The 21,361-nt window shown below is 43.5% G+C and overlaps 2 protein-coding genes across 2 annotated transcripts; both read left to right on the top strand.

The window, feature by feature from the left end:
* The first annotated feature begins 561 nt into the window (after positions 1–561).
* On the top strand, positions 562–4,858 carry LOC116719338 (arginine esterase-like). Its single transcript, XM_032561830.1, has 6 exons — positions 562–2,795; positions 2,960–3,149; positions 3,228–3,410; positions 3,563–3,624; positions 4,172–4,320; positions 4,428–4,858. The coding sequence occupies exons 1-6, from the start codon at positions 2,759–2,761 to the stop codon at positions 4,581–4,583; spliced, it is 777 nt and encodes a 258-aa protein (XP_032417721.1). The 5' UTR covers positions 562–2,758; the 3' UTR covers positions 4,584–4,858.
* Positions 4,859–12,321: 7,463 nt separating this feature from the next.
* On the top strand, positions 12,322–14,757 carry LOC116719599 (kallikrein-14-like). Its single transcript, XM_032562145.1, has 6 exons — positions 12,322–12,705; positions 12,870–13,059; positions 13,138–13,320; positions 13,464–13,525; positions 14,073–14,221; positions 14,329–14,757. Exons 1-6 carry the CDS (start codon positions 12,669–12,671, stop codon positions 14,482–14,484), a joined length of 777 nt encoding a protein of 258 aa, XP_032418036.1. The 5' UTR covers positions 12,322–12,668; the 3' UTR covers positions 14,485–14,757.
* The last annotated feature ends 6,604 nt before the right edge of the window (positions 14,758–21,361 follow it).

The following is a 21,361-nucleotide window of genomic DNA, read 5'->3' as shown; positions in this document are numbered from 1 at the left end:
TGTGACTATGTTACCACTCTAACCAATGGTACTGCATCTGGAGCAGCAAATGTGGGCGGAAGGGCAGATTTTACCCTGAGTTACCCTTACATTTTTCTGTACTGGTAGGTTTTCCTCTTTTTCCTCCACAAGTGCTACTGTACTTTTCCATTTCTTTTCCCCCTGAAATTAGTAATATTTTTATCATGTTTGATCGGCTTATTTGAGAATCATATTGAATTTGATATCTTTTTACTCATTGGCTTAAGCCTTTTTTTTTTTTTTTTACCATATTTAATGTCTTCAATCTTATTATCACATTAGCTTAGCTTTGTGGGACGTGTCCAGACTGTTGCAACACTGAGGGCTGGGGGTCACTACTGGAGACATGGCGCTCTGTGTGGGAGCCATGGGACAATGCAACGGTTAGAAAGAACAGTCCACCATATTTTAGCTTAGCATCCACCTGCACCAACCACGCTTAGTGGTTATGGTGGGGTGGTATCTGTGCCACCCCATCAGGGGGGTTGTTAAGATTACATAATTCTTTGTTTACCTCTATCTCTTTTAGCAGCTTGCATGCTCATCTATACACACACACACACACACATACTGTACATACGTGCACGCACATATGTACACGTAAGGATAAAGGAAATGACACATTAGGATACAGCTTGGGTGTGAGCAGATAAAACGCTAAGAGAAAAGACAAAGAGTCCTTTTGTCCATAACAGAGTGTTCATTATAAATTCCTTGTAACATTTTTGGTCTATAAAGTCACAGGATTCATAGTTTCTTTTTTGATGGATATTTTAGTTTTTCACAATGTAGCATCAGGGCTTGTTTTCTATTTTTTTTGTATTTATGTTTGGCCTTAACTTGCTCTTTGTTAGCACATTAGCTCCACTTTATATCAAACCAAATTTTAGCCACATAAAACAGATGTTTTTTTCCGATTAGCAGATGAATATGTAATCACGTCTCTAATTAGTCAAATCACAGACTGTTAATCACCAGTTTGTCTCATTATTTCATGCCACTGCTCCTCGTCCCTTCTCCCTGGTTTCTTCATGGTCTTTTCTTGTCTTTGGTTTGGGTTTATTTTTGTTCCTTGGACTTTGTTTTTTTTGTCCAGGGCAAGCCTTTAGGGAAAAACTCTCGAGATTTTCCACCACCTGTTCTCTGCTCTCACCACAGATCACAATGTCATCTGCAAACATCATAGTCCGTGGAGATTCCTGTCTAACCTCATCTGTCAACCTGACCACCTGTTAGATCAAATGTGAAGGATGTACACGGGGTCAAAATCAGAGCTTCAATACAAAATGGGCGACTTCCTGTTTGACTTGCACTATGACATTAATTGATTTTTTAGTATGTTGTGGGGAGCTCTATCAGTGTACCAATTTTCATGCCTCTACGATGAACTAAGGTCAATGCGGAGAGTTTTTTGAAAGTTGCCAGGTGGCGCTGTTGAGCCGTTTCTTGTGCGATTTTTGCGCTGACTGTAAAATACGTAATTTTCATAAAGACTTGACAGGTCCACCAAGTTTGGTGAGTTTTTGAATATGATAAAGCCCCCCAAAAGCCAATTTGTTTATAGGAAGCATAATAATAAGAAGCACCATGATTACTGCTGCGGCCTAATAAAACCAGCGTAATGCGCGACACTGAGGTGAGTGTGAAAGCTCCTCCACAGGCGGAAGAGCTTTACCGGCCAAACGGGACCACATACATAAACATTATCAGTGCAGAAACAGAGTCGTGTCGGGCAGAGAGATGTAAACGCTGCACATATTTTTTTATTCACAAAATATAAATCATTCTCAACGTACACCTCTTAAAGCACAACTACAGGTTATATTAGAGCTGTACAAGCAGAGCTAACGCAATGGGTTCTAATCTTGACTCCTACCTTGATGAAAAGAAACATAAGTCCTCACAGGGGGTTGATGAAAATATCCATACAGGTCAGCCTGTGTTCAGTTTGAGTGAATCGAGGCGCATGCAATTTGTGCTGAGGAAAACTTTGGACATCAAGCAGCGACAACGCGTGAGGCAAAGCACAGAGGCGCCAGTGGTGTGATTGGTCCACGCTCCGGCTTGTGACCTGTTAAATGCATCCACGATAAACCCATCTTTCAGGAATTACTCTGCTCCGCCAGTGAAACGCTCAGTGCAACAGAGATACTTGCAGTACAAATTATTTAAAAAACATTAAGAGACTTTTTTTCTTAACACCTAAACAAGTAATGCTTGATGTGGGGGCAAAAATAGACTATAATACACCTGATTAATGGGTCCAAATTTATAAATGAAATTGTTTTAAAGTTTAGATTATAAGCAAAATATCAAGTCTTTTCAAGTAAACAGGTTCAAGTCCAATTCAAGTCCCAACGTATTGGTATAGAAGTCAAGTCGATGTCTCTGAACACTTTTTCCAGTCAAGTCTAAAAGTCTTAGTGTTATTGACGTTAGGGACAGATCGATGTCAGTCATGTTTCTTCTCATTACTTAACTATATAAACTCAACAGAACCTCAGTGAAACGTGACTTAGTTTATTAGACATTTTTCCCAAGAACATAGTGAGATCAATGCGCTGATACCACATTTGGTATTCTTCCACATAGAACACAAAATAGTGCCATTGAATAATGTATTGTTTTATCACATACATAACACTGTGATTGGTGGCTTCCTGTCCAGCAGGAAGTTGTGAACAGAGTTTAAAAGCTGCTGCAGGACTGCAGACATTCACAGGAAGCTGGACCAGCAATGGCTCTGCTGAAGGTTCTGCTGCTGCTGGGGCTGGGTGAGTCGGACACACTGGAGACACTGGATACTCTTCCACTGGCTCTGAACGCTATGAGTTATGTTGATCTGTGTTTTACTGTTTTCATTATAAAGCTGTCATGTTGGTTCCTTATTTCTACTGTGTGGATTTAATTTGCTAAAACCAGCAACTTTCTTGTCCAGGTGTTACAGTGAGCTCAGTGTCTCTGCAGAAGAGAATCATTGGAGGTCAGACCTGTAGAGACGATGAACGTCAGTATCATGTGACTATCTTTAGATCTAATGGAAAAAAGCATTATATGTGTGGAGGATCTCTGATCAGTGATCAGTGGGTTCTGACTGCAACTCACTGCTGGAAGTCAGATCCAGGATGGTGAGTGAGGAAACGTTTTACTGAAAAATCACCTATAACTCTGTTTGTTTCTCTAATAATTGTGTTTTCTTTGCCCAGGGTTAATGAGGTACATGTAGGAGTTCATCCTAAAACAGCTGCAAAGATGACTTACACAATCACTCAACGTAAAATTTATAGAGACTGCAACGGCCGTAAACATGAGATTATGCTCCTGAAGCTGTCAGAAAAAACAACAATCCGACCAATCAAACTGCCTGACTGTCCAGATACTCTCCTACTGTAAGTTTTATCTTCTCAAGATTCAGAACTTGGTTCTTGATCTGCAAGATGAGGCAAAGTTCATGCAGGAATATTTTTGGGCTCTGGTTTCCCACAGTTAGTTGTTTTTCTTAATGTGACTTATTTTTAGTTTTCTTTTTCTTGTGTTTCAGTGGCACCAAGGTTCAGATTGCAGGTTATGGACCAACAAAAGTTGGCTTTTTGAACAGAAGAAGTGAGATGAATGTTTATGTTTCTCATTGTTTTTGGTATTACCTCAAATGATTCAGATGATTCAAATCATTTTTAGACTCTATTGTAGCTGAACTTAGTAAGCTGGTTGAAGATTTGATCACAAACTCTGAGATAAACTGCTTAAAGCTGAAATAGGAAGTTCTGAGAAAACTGTGAGCTTAGCCTGAAAATTTGAACAAGCACACATAACAGGTTGCTCCCCTGTACAGTGAACAGGTTGTACATGAGCATTGATTGACAGCGCTAAGATCCTCCTCTTGGCTCTGATTGGTTGTTTTTGACCTGGAGTGGTGCATTTCTGCAGACAACTAGGACAACAGGGAGAAGGTTTAGGAGGTCAATCTTTTCATAGAGTATCTGTTTCATATTTACCGTGAGGACATAGTGACAGTTTTGATTTAAAAAAAAGCATTTTATACAAGTAACATACTGCAGTGTAATAACCACAGACAACAAGGTGATAGCCTGAGCAAAATGTGCCAACACTTCAACAGACCGTACGTGTTTATGCTGCTTTTTCTCTACAGTCATACATCTTTCTGATGATCTTCAGTGTGCCGAGTTAAAGATTGATAAAAATGACAAGATGGAAGCGATTATGACAAGATGCAAGTACCTCATGTACAGTTACCAGAATTGGTACAGTGCGAAAACCACCAAGAAGGACACATCTGTTGTATGTCGGTCTTTAAAGTATTTTCTGCACAAAAACTTGATGTGATGATTTATTTTACTGGATAAATCACAGCAGCATAACAACTGAAAGCTTTGTGTTTGTGACAGGGCGACTCTGGTGGAGGATGGGTGTTCAGGAACAGGCTGTATGGCGTCCAGGCCTTCACTGGAGATTCTATGTATGCACACGCTGCACCAGCTGGTTTCATGGACGTCTGTGCCTACAAGAAGTGGATAGATGACACAATTAATCCAATTATATAACCAAAGAAATCCTGGGTTTCTCAGTGTGTGAATTGTGGCTAAATGCATATGTTCCCAGCATCACAAAATTACAAAGTTCAAGTCAATCTTTAAATTTCAGTTTTCACTTGACTCATTTTCTGATTTATAGCTGAATTCCTTGGGAATTAAAATTATTGTGCACAAGCTAATCTGTGTTAATATATTATTTCTCAAGTGAAGCTGCTGTTTACTTAATAATCAGTAATAATATCCACTGTCACATGGCTAGAAAATAAATGTCTGTTATCAGATCAGATTGTCTCTTGTGCTTATTTCTGGTTATTAGTTAAGAAAATAACAGATTTTAAATTATTGAACATATTGTTGGCTTAACAGACTGTTAAAATTGTCATTGTATTGACCAAGCAGTTTAGAAAACAATGTTATCATTTGTAAACCATCTGGTAAATCCTGATGGGTTTTGAGCAAAAATATGTAATAACTTGAATTTCGGACACCTTCCAAAAACAGACATGAAAACCTTTCCAGAAGTCAAACATTTTGGATCTGGACGAAAGGGTGATTCGTATTTTAATATATCTTATAATAATTAGACAATAAAAAGACTTTGGCTCTGATTAAAAAAAGAATATTGAATATAAATTACATGGATTGACTCATATGTTACATAAACTCACAGCCAACTTGTTTGCTGCAGTAATTTAACCCAACAGAACAATGAACTAATTTTATCTTCCTATCATAGTCATGTTTTCACCACGATATTCATTGATGTATAAATGCAACAGTTTCAAACTAAATATTTAGCTTTGAGTAAAAAATATAGGTAAATATTTAACTCACTAACTAAATGTTTAATTTGGGACAAAAATGTTTAAATTGAGGATTAAAGTAAATATTTTTTTAGCAGGCTAAATATTTAGCTTGGAGCTAATTATTTCTTCTTTCCCCTGAAATTAGTAATATTTTTATCATGTTTGATCGGCTTATTTGAGAATCATATTGAATTTAATATGTTTTTACTCATTGACTTAAGCCATATTTTTTTACCATATTTAATGTCTTCAATCTTAGCTTACCACCAGCACACCACCTCTCCTCCTCCCCCATCTCTACTGCAGACAACAACACCTACCCCCAGCTAAAGGTGACTACAGGCCAGGTTGAGAGACAGTTGGAGCGATTACACCAGGGGAAGGCTGCAGGACCTGATGGCATTACACCATGGATCTTGAAGACCTACTCCATCCAGCTGGCCCCTGTCCTGGCACACATGTACAACCTGAGCTTGAGGCTGGAGAGGGTCCCGCTGCGGTGGAAGACATCACATGTGGTTCCTGTTCCCAAGAAGCCAAGGCCAGCCGACCCAGAAGACTACAGACCAGTTGCTCTCACATCTCATGTGATGAAGGTCATGGAGAGACTGGTCCTGGCCCAGCTGAGGCCTCGGGTGAGGACGTTTCTAGACCCCCTGCAATTTGCCTACCAGCCCCACTTAGGAGTTGACGATGCCATCATCTTCCTGCTGCAACGAGCACTGTCGCACCTGGATGGTGGAGGAGACACTGTGAGAATCACATTCTTTGATTTCTCCAGTGCCTTCAACACCATCCAGCCTCTGCTGCTGGGTGAGAAGCTGCGGAGGATGGGTGTCAACGACTCAGTGATCTCCTGGGTTACTGACTACTTGACAGTCAGGCCACAGTTTGTCCGTCTGGGCAGTGTCCTGTCTGATGTGGTGGTCAGTGACGTAGGAGCTCCACAGGGAACTGTGCTTTCTCCCTTTCTTTTCACCCTGTACACCACTGACTTCCAGTACAACTCTGAGTCATGTCACCTACAGAAATTTTCTGATGACTCAGCGGTTGTCGGGTGTATAGGGGATGGAGGGGAGGGGGAGTACAGGACACTGGTGGACAGCTTTGTGGAGTGGTCTGACCAGAATCACCTGAGGCTCAACATTAGTAAGACCAGAGGCGTGCTGTGGTGGCGCAGGGGGTTAGCACGCCCCACGTTTGGAGGCCTTAGTCCTCGACGAGGACGTCGCGGGTTCGACTCCCGGTCCCGACAACCTTTACCGCATGTCTTCCCCCCTCTCATCACCCTCCTTCCTGTCTGCCTACTGTAGAAAAAATACGAGTCAGAGAAAAAAAAATGGAAAAAAAACCAACAAAAAAAACATTAGTAAGACCAGAGAGATGGTGATTGACTTCAGAAGGAAGAAGACACCTTCACGGCCACTAAAGATCAAAGGGGAAGTGGTGGAGGAGGTGGAGGATTACAAATACCTGGGAGTTGTAATCGGCAACAGACTGGACTGGGCATCTAACACTGACGCTGTGTGCAAGAAGGGGATGAGCAGACTCTATTTTTTAAGGAAGCAGAGATCCTTCAATGTGTGCAGCAAGATGTTGGAGACCTTTTATCACAGTGTTGTTGCCGGTGCCATCTTCTTTGCTGCTGTGTGTTGGGGAAGCAGCATCAGAGCCAGCGACTCTAATAGACTGGACAAAATCATCAGGAAAGCTGGCTCTGTACTGGGACTAAGGCTGGAGTCCCTGGAAACTGTGGTGGAGAGGAGGACACTGAAGAAGGTTCTGTCTATTATGGACAATAAACAGCACCCTCTCCACCACATAGTGGTCAGACAGAGGAGCACCTTCTCACATAGACTGCTCCAGCTCCGCTGTCGTAGGGACAGATACAGGAAATCCTTCCTGCCACATGCCATCTCACTGTACAATAAAAGCTAAATCACTGTTCTGCACTAATCAGTCCAATTTTGCAAAACTGCACTGTGACACACTTGCTGTATGTATTTACATATACATACTGTATCTGCATTTTTGAATCTTTGAAAGCTCTGCTCTAAGCTGCTTTTTATATTGACAGCATGTTATATTTTATTTTTATTTTGTCTACAATTGCTACTCAGTGGTGGTTGTTGTGTGTCTTGTCTCTATGCTGCTGTAACTGCGAAATAATTTCCCTGCTGGGATGAATAAAGTAATTCTATTCTATAGCTTTGTGGGACGTGTCCAGACTGTTGCAACACTGAGGGCTGGGGGTCACTACTGGAGACATGGCGCTCTGTGTGGGAGCCATGGGACAATGCAACGGTTAAAAAGAACAGTCCGCCATATTTTAGCTTAGCATCCACCTGCACCAACCACACTTGGTGGTTATGGTGGGGTGGTATCTGTGCCACCCCATCAGGAGGGTTGTTAGGATTACATAATTCTTTGTTTACCTCTATCTCTTTTAGCAGCTTGCATGCTCACCCCACACACACACATACATATGTGCACGCACATGTGTACATGTAAGGATAAAGGAAATGACACATTAGGATACAGCTTGTGTGTGAGCAGATAAAATGCTAAGAGAAAAGACAAAGAGTCCTTTTGTCCATAACAGAGTGTTCATTATAAATTTCTTGTAACATTTTTGGTCTATAAAGTCACAGGATTCATAGTTTCTTTTTTGATGGATATTTTAGTTTTTCACAATGTAGCATCAGGGCTTGTTTTCTATTTTTTTGCATTTATGTTTGGCCTTAACTTGCTCTTTGTTAGCACATTAGCTCCACTTTACATCAAACCAAATTTTAGCCACATAAAACAGATGTTTTTTTCCGATTAGCAGATGAATATGTAATCACGTCTCTAATTAGTCGAATCACAGACTGTTAATCACCAGTTTGTCTCATTATTTCATGCCACTGCTCCTCGTCCCTTCTCCCATTACATATAATATAAGAAATACCTTTGAAAGCAAGGGAAAGTAAACAGACTCTTGAAAATGTAGATGTCACATTTAAACTTAATGGCAAAAGCAAACAAAATTACAGTATGTAATTAGATATTTTTGTGTGAGTTCCTGAAGTTTCCACATTTATACTTTATCACACACAAAAACAGAGCCTTGCAGAGCCGGGCAGAGTGATGTAAACGCCGCACATAATTCTTTGTTTAAAAAATATAAATCATTCTCACCGCTCCTCAACACACACCACTGAAAACACAACTACAGGTTATAACATAGAGCTGCACAAGCAGAGCTAACGAACAGAAAGGAAACATAAGTCCTCACAGGGGGTTGATGAAAATATCCATACAGGTCAGCCTGTGTTCAGTTTGAGTGAATCGAGGCGCATGCAATTTATGCTGAGGAAAACTTTGGACATCAAGCAGTGACAACGTGCGAGGCAAAGCACAGAGGCGCCAGTGGTGTGATTGGTCCACGCTCCGGCTTGTGACCTGTTAAATGCATCAACGATAAACCCATCTTTCAGGAATTACTCTGCTCCGCCAGTGAAACGCTCAGCGCAACAGAGATACTTGCAGTACAAATTATTTTTAAAAAACTTCCATCCATCCATCCATCCATCTTCTTCCGCTTATCCGAGGTCGGGTCGCGGGGGTAGCAGCTTCAGAAGGGAGGCCCAGACTTCCCTCTCCCCAGCCACTTCTTCTAGCTCCTCCGGGGGAATCCCGAGGCGTTCCCAGGCCAGCCGAGAGACATAGTCCCTCCAGCGTGTCCTGGGTCTTCCCCGGGGCCTCCTCCCGGTGGGACGTGCCCGGAACACCTCACCAGGGAGGCGTCTAGGAGGCATCCTGACCAGATGCCCGAGCCACCTCAACTGGCTCCTCTCGATGTGAAGGAGCAGCGGCTCTACTCTGAGTCCCTCCCGGATGACTGAGCTTCTCACCCTATCTCTAAGGGAGAGCCCAGCCACCCTACGGAGAAAACCCATTTCGGCCGCTTGTATCCGCGATCTCGTTCTTTCGGTCATGACCCAAAGCTCATGACCATAGATGAGGGTGGGAACGTAGATCGACCGGTAAATCGAGAGCTTCGCTTTTTGGCTCAGCTCTCTCTTCACCACGACGGACCGGCACAGCGCCCGCTTGACAGCAGACGCTGCGCCAATCCGCCTGTCGATCTCCCGCTCCCTTCTTCCCCCATTCGTGAACAAGATCCCGAGATACTTAAACTCCTCCACTTGGGGCAGGACACCCCCCCTGACCCGGAGAAGGCACTCTACCCTTTTCCGGCTCAAGACCATGGCCTCGGATTTGGAGGCACTGATCCCCATCCCGGCCGCTTCACACTCGGCTGCGAACCGCTCCAGCGAGAGCTGCAGATCACGATCTGATGAAGCCAAAAGGACCACATCGTCTGCGAAAAGCAGAGATGAGATCCTAAGGCCACCAAATCGGATCCCCTCAACACCTTGGCTGCGCCTAGAAATTCTGTCCATGAAAGTGATGAACAGAATCGGTGACAAAGGGCAGCCCTGGCGGAGTCCAACTCTCACCGGAAACGAGCCCGACTTACTGCCGGCAATGCGGACCAGACTCTGACACCGGTCATACAGGGACCTGACAGCCCGTATCAAAGGGCCCGGTACCCCATACTCCCGGAGAACCCCCCACAGGGCTCCCCGAGGGACACGGTCGAACGCCTTCTCCAAGTCCACAAAACACATGTAGACTGGTTGGGCGAACTCCCATGCACCCTCCAGGACCCTGCCGAGGGTGTAGAGCTGGTCCAGCGTTCCACGACCAGGACGAAAACCACACTGCTCTTCCTGAATCCGAGGTTCGACTATCCGACGGACCCTCCTCTCCAGGACCCCTGAATAGACCTTGCCAGGGAGGCTTAAGAGTGTGACCCCTCTATAATTGGAGCACACCCTCCGGTCCCCCTTTTTGAACAGGGGGACCACCACCCCAGTCTGCCAATCCAGGGGAACTGCCCCCGATGTCCATGCGACATTGCAGAGTCGCGTCAACCAACACAACCCTACAACATCCAGAGCCTTAAGGAACTCCGGGCGGATCTCATCCACCCCCGGGGCCCTGCCACCGAGGAGCTTTTTAACCACCTCGGCGACCTCGCCCCCAGAGATTGGAGAGCCCAACCCAGAGTCCCCAGGCTCCGCTTCCTCAGTGGAAGGCATGTTGGTGGGATTGAGGAGGTCTTCGAAGTACTCTGCCCACCGGCCCACAACGTCCCGAGTAGAGGTCAGCAGCACACCATCCCCACTATAAACAGTGTTGGTGCTGCACCGCTTCCCCCCCCTGAGACGCCGGATGGTGGACCAGAATCGCCTCGAAGCCGTACGGAAGTCTTTCTCCATGGCCTCTCCAAACTCCTCCCACGCCCGGGTTTTTGCCTCAGCAACCGCCCGAGCCGCATGCCGCTTCGCCCGCCGGTACCCATCAGCTGCTTCCGGAGTCCCACAGGCCAAAAAGGCCCGATAGGACTCCTTCTTCAGCCTGACGGCATCCCTCACCGAAGGTGTCCACCAGCGGGTTCGAGGGTTGCCGCCGCGACAGGCACCGACAACTTTGCGGCCACAGCTCCGATCGGCCGCCTCGACAATGGAGGCACGGAACACGGTCCACTCAGACTCCATGTCCCCCACCTCCCCCGGGACGTGTTCGAAGTTTTGCCGGAGATGGGAGTTAAAGCTCCGTCTCACAGGGGATTCCGCCAGACGTTCCCAGCAGACCCTCACAACACGTTTGGGCCTGCCAGGTCTGACCGGCTTTCGCCCCCACCACCGGAGCCAACTCACCACCAGGTAGTGGTCAGTGGACAGCTCCGCACCTCTCTTCACCCGAGTGTCCAAGACATACGGCCGCAGATCCGATGAAACGATGACAAAGTCGATCATCGAACTGCGGCCTAGGGTGTCCTGGTGCCAAGTGCACATATGGACACCCTTATGCTTGAACATGGTGTTCGTTATGGACAATCCATGGCGAGCACAGAAGTCCAGCAACAGAACACCGCTCGAGTTCAGGTCGGGCGGGCCGTTCCTCCCAACCACGCCCCTCCAGGTCTCACTGTCATTGCCCACGTGAGCGTTGAAGTCCCCCAGCAGAACAAGGGAGTCCCCAGGAGGAGCACTCTCCAGTACCCCCTCTAAGGACTCCAAAAAGGGTGGGTAATCTGAACTGTCGTTCGGCCCGTAAGCACAAACGACAGTCAGAACCCGTCCCCCCACCCGTAGGCGGAGGGATGCTACCCTCTCGTTCACCGGGGTAAACCCCAACGTACAGGCGCCGAGATGGGGAGCAACAAGTATGCCCACTCCTGCCCGACGCCTCTCACCTTGGGCAACTCCAGAGTGGAAGTATGTCCAGCCCCTCTCAAGGAGACTGGTTCCAGAACCAGAGCCGTGCGTCGAGGTGAGACCGACTATTTCTAGCCGGAACCTCTCGACCTCACGCACTAGCTCCGGCTCCTTCCCCACCAGAGAGGTGACATTCCACGTCCCAAGAGCCAGTTTCTGCAACCGAGGATCGGACCGCCAGGGTCCCCTCCCTCTGCTGCCACCCATCCCACACTGCACCCGACCCCTTTGGCCCCTCCCACGGGTGGTGGGCCCATGGGAGGGGGGGCCCATGTTTCCTCTTCGGGCTGAGCCCGGCCGGGCTCCATGGGTAAAAGCCCGGCCACCAGACGCTCGCCATCGTGCCCCCCCTCCAGGCCTGGCTCCAGAGTGGGGCCCCGGTGACCCGCGTCCGGGCGAGGGAACACCAAGTCCAAAGTTTTCCTTCATCATTGGGGTCTTTGGGCTGCTCTTTGTCTGGTCCCTCACCTAGGACCTGTCTGCCTTGGGTGACCCTACCAGGGGCATGAAGCCCCAGACAGCATAGCTCCTAGGATCATTGGGACACTCAAACCCCTCCACCACGATAAGGTGGCAGCCCATGGAGGAGTTTTTAAAAAACTTAAGAGACTTTTTTTCTTAACACCTAAACAAGCAATGCTTGGTGTGGGGGCAAAAATAGACTATAATACACCTGATTAATGGGTCCAAATTTATAAATGAAATTGTTTTAAACTTTAGATTATAAGTAAAATATCAAGTCTTTTCAAGTAAAGTCAAGTCCATGTCTCTAAACACTTTTTCCAGTCAAGTCTAAATTCTTAGTGTTATTTATGTTAGGAAACAGATTCATGTCATGTGATTGGACAGATCAGGGTCCATCCTGTGATTGGTGGCTTCCTGTCCAGCAGGAAGTTGTGAACAGAGTTTAAAAGCTGCTGCAGGACTGCAGACATTCACAGGAAGCTGGACCAGCAATGGCTCTGCTGAAGGTTCTGCTGCTGCTGGGGCTGGGTGAGTCGGACACACTGGAGACACTGGATACTCTTCCACTGGCTCTGAACGCTATGAGTTATGTTGATCTGTGTTTTACTGTTTTCATTATAAAGCTGTCATGTTGGTTCCTTATTTCTACTGTGTGGATTTAATTTGCTAAAACCAGCAACTTTCTTGTCCAGGTGTTACAGTGAGCTCAGTGTCTCTGCAGAAGAGAATCATTGGAGGTCAGACCTGTAGAGACGATGAACGTCAGTATCATGTGACTATCTTTAGATCTAATGGAAAAAAGCATTATATGTGTGGAGGATCTCTGATCAGTGATCAGTGGGTTCTGACTGCAACTCACTGCTGGAAGTCAGATCCAGGATGGTGAGTGAGGAAACGTTTTACTGAAAAATCACCTATAACTCTGTTTGTTTCTCTAATAATTGTGTTTTCTTTGCCCAGGGTTAATGAGGTACATGTAGGAGTTCATCCTAAAACAGCTGCAAAGATGACTTACACAATCACTCAACGTAAAATTTATAGAGACTGCAACGGCCGTAAACATGAGATTATGCTCCTGAAGCTGTCAGATAAAACAACAATCCGACCAATCAAACTGCCTGACTGTCCAGATACTCTCCTACTGTAAGTTTTATCTTCTCAAGATTCAGAACTTGGTTCTTGATCTGCAAGATGAGGCAAAGTTCATGCAGGAATATTTGGTCTCCCACAGTTAGTTGTTTTTCTTAATGTGACTTATTTTTAGTTTTCTTTTTCTTGTGTTTCAGTGGCACCAAGGTTCAGATTGCAGGTTATGGGCCAACAAGAGTTGGCTTTTTCAACAGTAGAAGTGAGATGAATGTTTATGTTTCTCATTGTTTATGTTATTATCTCAAATGATTCAGATGATTCAAATCATTTTTAGACTCTATTGTAGCTGAGCTTAGTAAGCTGGTTGAAGATTTGATCACAAACTCTGAGATAAACTGCTTAAAGCTGAAATAGGAAGTTCTGAGAAAACTGTGAGCTTAGCCTGAAAATTTGAACAAGCACACATAACAGGTTGCTCCCCTGTACAGTGAACAGGTTGTACATGAGCATTGATTGACAGCGCTAAGATCCTCCTCTTGGCTCTGATTGGTTGTTTTTGACCTGGAGTGGTGCATTTCTGCAGACAACTAGGACAACAGGGAGAAGGTTTAGGAGGTCAATCTTTTCATAGAGTATCTGTTTCATATTTACCGTGAGGACATAGTGACAGTTTTGATTTAAAAAAAAGCATTTTATACAAGTAACATACTGCAGTGTAATAACCACAGACAACAAGGTGATAGCCTGAGCAAAATGTGCCAACACTTCAACAGACCGTACGTGTTTATGCTGCTTTTTCTCTACAGTCATACATCTTTCTGATGATCTTCAGTGTGCCGAGTTAAAGATTGATAAAAATGAGAAGATGGAAGAGGCATTGTCAAGATGCAAGTACTTTAAGTACAGTTACCAGAATTGGTACAGTGCGAAAACCACCAAGAAGGACACATCTGTTGTATGTCGGTCTTTAAAGTATTTTCTGCACAAAAACTTGATGTGATGATTTATTTTACTGGATAAATCACAGCAGCATAACAACTGAAAGCTTTGTGTTTGTGACAGGGCGACTCTGGTGGAGGATGGGTGTTCAGGAACAGGCTGTATGGCGTCCATGCCTTCTCTGGAGATTCTACGTATGCACACGCTGCACCAGCTGGTTTCATGGACGTCTGTGCCTACAAGAAGTGGATAGATGACACAATTAATCCAATTATATAACCAAAGAAATCCTGGGTTTCTCAGTGTGTGAATTGTGGCTAAATGCATATGTTCCCAGCATCACAAAATTACAAAGTTCAAGTCAATCTTTAAATTTCAGTTTTCACTTGATTAATTTTCTGACTTACAGCTGAATTATTTGGGAATTACAGTTATTTTGCACAAGCTAATCTGTGTTAATATATTATTTCTCAAGTGAAGCTGCTGTTTACTTAATAATCAGTAATAATATCCACTGTCACATGACTAGAAAATAAATGTCTGTTATCAGATTGTCTCTTGTGCTTATTTCTGGTTATTAGTTAAGAAAATAACAGACTTTAAATTATTGAACATATTTTTTGTTTTAAAGGCTGTTAAACTCATCATTAAGTTGACCAAGCAGTTTAGAAAACAATGTTATCATTTGTAAACCATCTGGTAAATCCTGATGGGTTTTGAGCAAAAATATTTCTGAATAATAGTTTGAATTTCGGAAACCTTCCAGAAACAGACATGCAGGCTAAATATTTAGCTTGGAGCTAATTATTTGACATTTGACATTGAATGATTAAACTTCATTTTTTACTCTTAACACATCAAATAAAATTTTATTTGTATCACACATTTCTTCAACAAGGCATTTCAAAGTGCTGTACATTATAAAAACACAAAGTCATGCAACATAGAATCAGCAATCAAAAGATTACATTAAGTCGAGTGCCATCGTTAAATTCTCAATTAACTATGCTTCAAAAGCGACTTTAAGCAGGTAGGGGTTTTAGTCTAGAGTTAAAGGAATTCAGTGTTTCAGGAGTTCTGCAGTTTTCTGGAAGTTTGATCCAGATTTGTGGAGCATAGAAGCTGAATGCTGTTTCTCCTCGTTTGGTTCTGGGGAGGCAGAGCAGAACCAGAAGACCTGAGGGGTTTAGAAGGTTGGTACAACAACAGCAGATCTTTTTTGTTTTTTTCTCCGAAGAGTTTTTGCGGCGCTAGTGGCTCGTATTTTTTCGACAGTAGGCAGACAGGAAGGAGGGTGAGGAGAGGGGGGAAGACATGCGGCAAAGGCCGTCGGGACCAGGAGTCGAACCCGCGACGTCCGGGTCGAGGACTAAGGCCTCCAAACGTTGGGCGTGCTAACCCCCTGCGCCACCACAGCACGCCCTCAACAGCAGATCTCTAATGTATTGTGATGCTGAGCCGTTTGGTGATTTATAAACCACCAGCAGTATTTTAAATTCTGCTGGTTGTTTATATTCTCTCAGTGGAACTGGGGTGATGTGCTCTATCTTCCTGGTTTTAGTGAGAAAAACCATGAGCAGCAATGTACTGCTCTGAGTAAAAAATCAATCAGTTGTCTGATTGATTCGTTAGTCAGACTTGTGAAGACATGGTTGCAGTAATCGATGCGACTCAAGATAAACTCATCCATGAATGAATGAGCTTCTCTGCATCTTACCGAGACATCAGTCCTCTAATTCTGGAAATGTGATGAAGGCCGACTTTGTGACTGTCTTAATGTGGCTTTGAAGGCTCAGGTCAGAGTCCATCACTACTCCCAGGTTTCAGATCGCTATGTTTTAGTTGTAATAACTGAAGCTGTGCATTGACTCTAGATCGTTCCTCTTTAGGTCCAAAAATAATAACTTCAGTTTTGTTTCTGTTCAGCTGGAGAAAGTTTTGGCACATCCACACATTTATCTGTTCTAAGCATCTGTTCAGTGATTGGATGGGCTCTGAGTCACCTGGTGACATCATAATGTAGAGCTGTGTGTCATCTGCATAGTTATGGTAGCTGATATTATTTCCTGCTATAACCTGAGCTAGTGGGAGCATATAAATATTGAATAAGAGAGGTCCTAGGATTAAGCCTGGGGGTACCCCACATGTGACCTTTGACCTCTTTGATGAGAAGTTTCAAATTGAAACAAAGAAATCCCTGTTCTTTATGTAAGATTCCAACCAGTTGAGTACTGGACCAGAGAGTCCGACCCAACTCTCCAGTAGTTTTAGTAATATGTCGTATTACTATGATACCAACAACCTGTATTTTATTTTAATAAAAACAAAAAAACATCAAACCAATGCATGACATGTAGAGTTGAATGCGTGGAGTGTTTGTGTGGATTATCTTGACCATTTTGTTGCAATAATATATATATATATATATATATGTATATTTTTTTTAAATCTCTGTACAATAAAGCATCAAACTTCAACAAAATGGCCCAGTTTAGACTTTATATTTTAACAAAAATATTCAACCTGGAGGCTGATAACATTGTTGTTTAGAACAACTTCCAGAAAGTTCAACTTTTTCTTTGTTTATGTCAGTCTGTAGAATATTTACCCAGATGTTTTTTTTTTCTTCTTTTCTTTGGGGGGAGGGTATGTGCCATCTCTCCCCTGGGTGCCGTTTCAGTTCGGTCCCTATGTTACCGTTGAGTTGTGGAAACTGACCTCAACTGAGGCCTGCTGTGTTTTAGATTATTCTGGTTTCGTTTGTGACGCTCCTGTATGATCCAGTTTTAGGGTGGTTTTGATTTATTGGCTACTCCTAAAGAGACTCGCCACTGTTTTATTTCTACATTTATGGATTTCACTGAAATGACTTTTTAACCTTTTCCAGACTGATAACTTCTCATCTGTTCTTGTCTTTTTTTATTATCGGTGCAAAATGTGTCTTCTTCTTGTACCTTGTTAAAAAACAAATCTGGTTAATCTCTTTCAATTCATGATTTAACAAGGCAAAAAAAATCTACCTTCACACAAGGTCAGTTTGGTTTGAATTTAATTTTACCATATTTTCTCAATTTTATCTTTGTCTCGTATTAATGGTGTATTACAAAAATCAAACACAGACAAATCTGTAAGGGGGTTAATACTTTTCCACAACACTGTAACGGTGACATAACAAATGTCTGCTGCAGCTTTTAACGGGTCGATTCAAACCTTTTGCAGTGACGCGTTTCCTGACCATAAATTTGTAGCAGGTTTACGTCTGCACACCAGGTGCAACCTAAATACATTCCACGGCGGCGCAGGGCGCCTGCGGACGCTGTGCTGAAGACACTTTCCATGATGCGGTCCCGCCCCGACACTTCTCTGCTGTCATCAGACCACCCATCGCTTACTCAGCGTTTGACAAACACAAAGCTGCCATTTCCAAACCTGCTCTCAAAAAAAAAGAAACAAAAGCAGGTGAACTAACAGTGAATCAGCTTGTGGATTATCAGTCCCGTCACCCACTTGGATCAGACAAACGATCTTTTTACGCACCAGCCATGATTTATAGAATAGAAATTTGAGGAAACTGAGAAATTTGATTAGCAGTCAACACCTTTTGCTCTCATGTTGGAGAAGCAATGCCTTTAGTGAAAATCTTTATCCCCAAAATTGATTTCTAAATCATTTACTTAAACTACAAAAGCAGAAAATCTTCTTTCTTAAATCACTGCTTCACAGGAAGTTTAAAATGAAAACATCCACCCCTGGCTGGTTCGTTGGATGAGATAACTTCTGTGACATAGCGCTGGCTCACCGTCCAAACAGGCTGGTGGTTGCACATTTCACCTACCAATCCCTTTAAGTCTGACTCAAATAAAACACTGGAGCGGATGATTCCATAATGAGACATCTTCAGGACAGCTGCTCCAACGGGTTCAGTCCTCCCACCTGTCACAGGATGCCTCTTGTTCTTCACCAAACCCAAACGCATGATTCACACAGGATTCACTGAATGGGCTGAGTGGATAGGTGCTGAATGCTGTCATACAAAAAAACTAACTGTTTCAATATAGTTAATAAATTGTGTTCTTTATTTTACTTTTCTCCAAACAATTTCTCCACAACAATATTCTTCCAGAATATTCTTGTGTCACAGCTATCCCAGATCAGATGCTCCTCACATCCTCCATCTGTGATGTGATCCAGAGAATGACGTTTATTCTGTACCCAGAATGCATTGCTCTGTAAAACTTACTGATGTCCTTTGTGGTGCTTTATGTTTATGGTTTATTTTGTACAGTTTTGACTTACTGCTCTGGGTTGATCGTTCAAATGGCCCTTTTTAGAGTATATATATATATATATATATATATATATTCCAGGCAGTGATCAATCAATTATTATTAATCACAATTATTTCTATAATCAATCATTTCAATTTTATAAATTTTTCGATTATAATTTCTATGATCGATTAATCACGATTAATCATTTCAGCCCTTCTGCGGAGTATGAAATGTTCTGACAAATCTGTCAAGCACTTCTTGTCTTCTAAAGCACTTCCTGTTTCTTCAGTGAGGAATCTCTGGATTGGTGGGAAGTTGGACCCAGCTAAGGAGAGCGAAGGGAGGCAAGGTTGACGAATCCCTGCTGCCATCCTCCCGGAGCTGTAACCTCTCCAGAGGCTACAGATGCGGGCATGTCACAACGGAGGGGAGGATGAAAATGGGAGAGGATGGAGGGAAGAGATGGTGATTCAAAATAAAACGCCAAGTCCTCCCAACCCCCGTTACATAAATGCTCCAAACTATCCTAGAGTGCCCGGTTAGGGCAGTCCATCTGTGACACAGAGACCAAGGCAGCCAAAGTGTGCGCGAGCGTTTGTCAGCAGAATGTGTCGGTGGGAGCAGGGCAGCGAAAATGACACGTCACTTATCAACAAAGGGCTACATTTGCAACATTTATCAGCAAAAAAACACAGAGGATAGAAGGGAGTTTAGATTAAGTGGGTTATGAGTAGGGTGGGAGTGGGGGCAGTTCACCCACACGGGGGAGATTCATCATGATACATGTGTGTCACTTTGGGAAACAGGGAAACTATGAAACGCTTGTCATTAGTCATTGAAAGCAGTTCATCCCATTTTTGTTGGGGTTTTTTTTTATATTCAAAAGTTGTATCTTTTTCTGTCAATCCCACTCAATTTCTGTTCTCATTTCTTCCTCTTGCAACCAAACGTGTATTGCTCTAGTGAGAGAGAGGAGTTGTTTGCTAACAACAGCAAGACGTATACAAAAATAATAGCAGTGATTTAGTTTGGTGGGAGGTTGTCAGTTTGCACGATGTAATGGCTGAACAGAAATGCTGCCATTTTCAGAAAATGTTATCTGAAAAAGAAAACCATGTACAGTATAACTGTTGTTCCACTTCATATTAATGCACTGCGTTACGTTGTCCTGTCAACATGAAATCTCAAACTACATTTTGTCCGCAGTGAAACATTGACGGCAGGTTAGCGTACTAGTCGAATAAGTAACTTTCATTCAGTTGCACATCTGTGAATCCATCAGTAATGCTGAACAGCACAAGAACTCGGAAAGTCTGTCAGGTGATGAGCTTTCCAGGTAAAAGGCGGGCGGGATTTGTTAATAAACACCAGATTAAATCCGGCACATCCACGGGTCTGTGTAATACCAAAACAAGGCCCGACACCGTCCCGCCGGCAGCTGAAAAACAATGCAGGAGCAGGAAACGTTTCATGACCGAGATGAAAAACAATTATTTAGATCATTTTATTTATTTGCTTATTTAATGTTCCTGTGCAGTGTTATGTTGCTTTTAATGAAAAAAGGAGGCAAGAATACAGGATGGGGTGAAGTGTAAAAGAGAATTCAAGAAAATATCCTAGAAGTCTGTTCCTACACCTGCAATAAGAGAGGGAGAAAAAAAAAACAGAACAGAGAAACCACAGCGACAAACGCATACAAAAACGTCACTGAAAAGTATATGGTACTAATTAATACAAGGTGTACTTAGTGGAAACAGCAGCCAAAGATGGTGTGTATCTGTAAACACTTGTGTGTGTGTGTGGGGGTGGGTGTGCGTGTGTGAACTTGGTTTTTATATCCTTGTGGGAACCTGTTTCTGTCTACAATGTGGGGTTGTGGGGACCACTGCTTTTTGTGGGGACATTTTATTGGTCCCCATGAGGGGAAATGCTACTTTTGGGCTAGAGGTTAGGTATGTGATGGGTAGGGTTAGGGGTAGGGTTGGGGTTAGGGTTAGGGTAAGGCCTAGGTTGTAGAAAATGAATAGAAGTCAATGTAAAGTCCCACAAGTAATAAAAACACAACAGTGTGTGTGTGAGTGTGTGTACTTGACCAAAATCCCACAAGTTAAAAAGGCAATTCTTCCAAATACTCAAGAAATATAAATGAACTTCATCTATGTGTTTATCATCTATGTGTTTGAATATATTTGTCTCAAATATTCAACAGCTTGTCTCAGAAATAATCCACCTGTCTTCTTCTCAGGCTCCACTGCTGAACGTATTTCTGGGAGTTCAAATGTGTGGCATGCAGCAGCTGTCGAGTTTCTCCATATGTAAAAAAACACACAAACTACTGCTCAGATAAGCGCTTAAAAAAACGCTACTGCTTCACATTTTATCACAACGTTTCTATTTGTATCCAAGCCTTCAGAAATGCTCTCTATTTCCTGTCCTGCAGCGTCTTTTGAAAACCCTCCAAGATGTCTGCTCTGTCTCACTCACAGGTCACAGAATGCAAATCTTCCTTTTTATTTCCCGTTTCTGTTTGTTACTTAGGTTGTTTTTTTGTGATTTTTTAAAAAAAAGTTTTGGACTACGTGAGTTTAGGGAGAGCCCTACGTGCCTGATGGGTCTCCACTTAGTGACAGCATGACTGAACCCATTGAGAACACACACACGCGCCCACACACCCTGACACACACACAGACAGAAAAAGAGACTGCTTATGATTGGATGGCCTGGAGCATGGTCAGGGTATGACGCGACCAGCCTCCATCCTTGTCACTGCAACTGCAATTACTCTGACTGTCTGTCACTCTGCCATTACACACACACACACACACACACACGCCTACACACCCCTACACCTGGCTTCTTGTATCAGCAGAAACAGTGCCCTGCTT

This window comes from Xiphophorus hellerii, chromosome 5 (assembly GCF_003331165.1).
Source record: "Xiphophorus hellerii strain 12219 chromosome 5, Xiphophorus_hellerii-4.1, whole genome shotgun sequence".
NCBI lineage: Eukaryota > Metazoa > Chordata > Actinopteri > Cyprinodontiformes > Poeciliidae > Xiphophorus > Xiphophorus hellerii.
The sequence above is the reverse complement of the archived record's forward strand: the minus strand, read 5'-3'. Positions and strand labels throughout refer to the sequence as shown.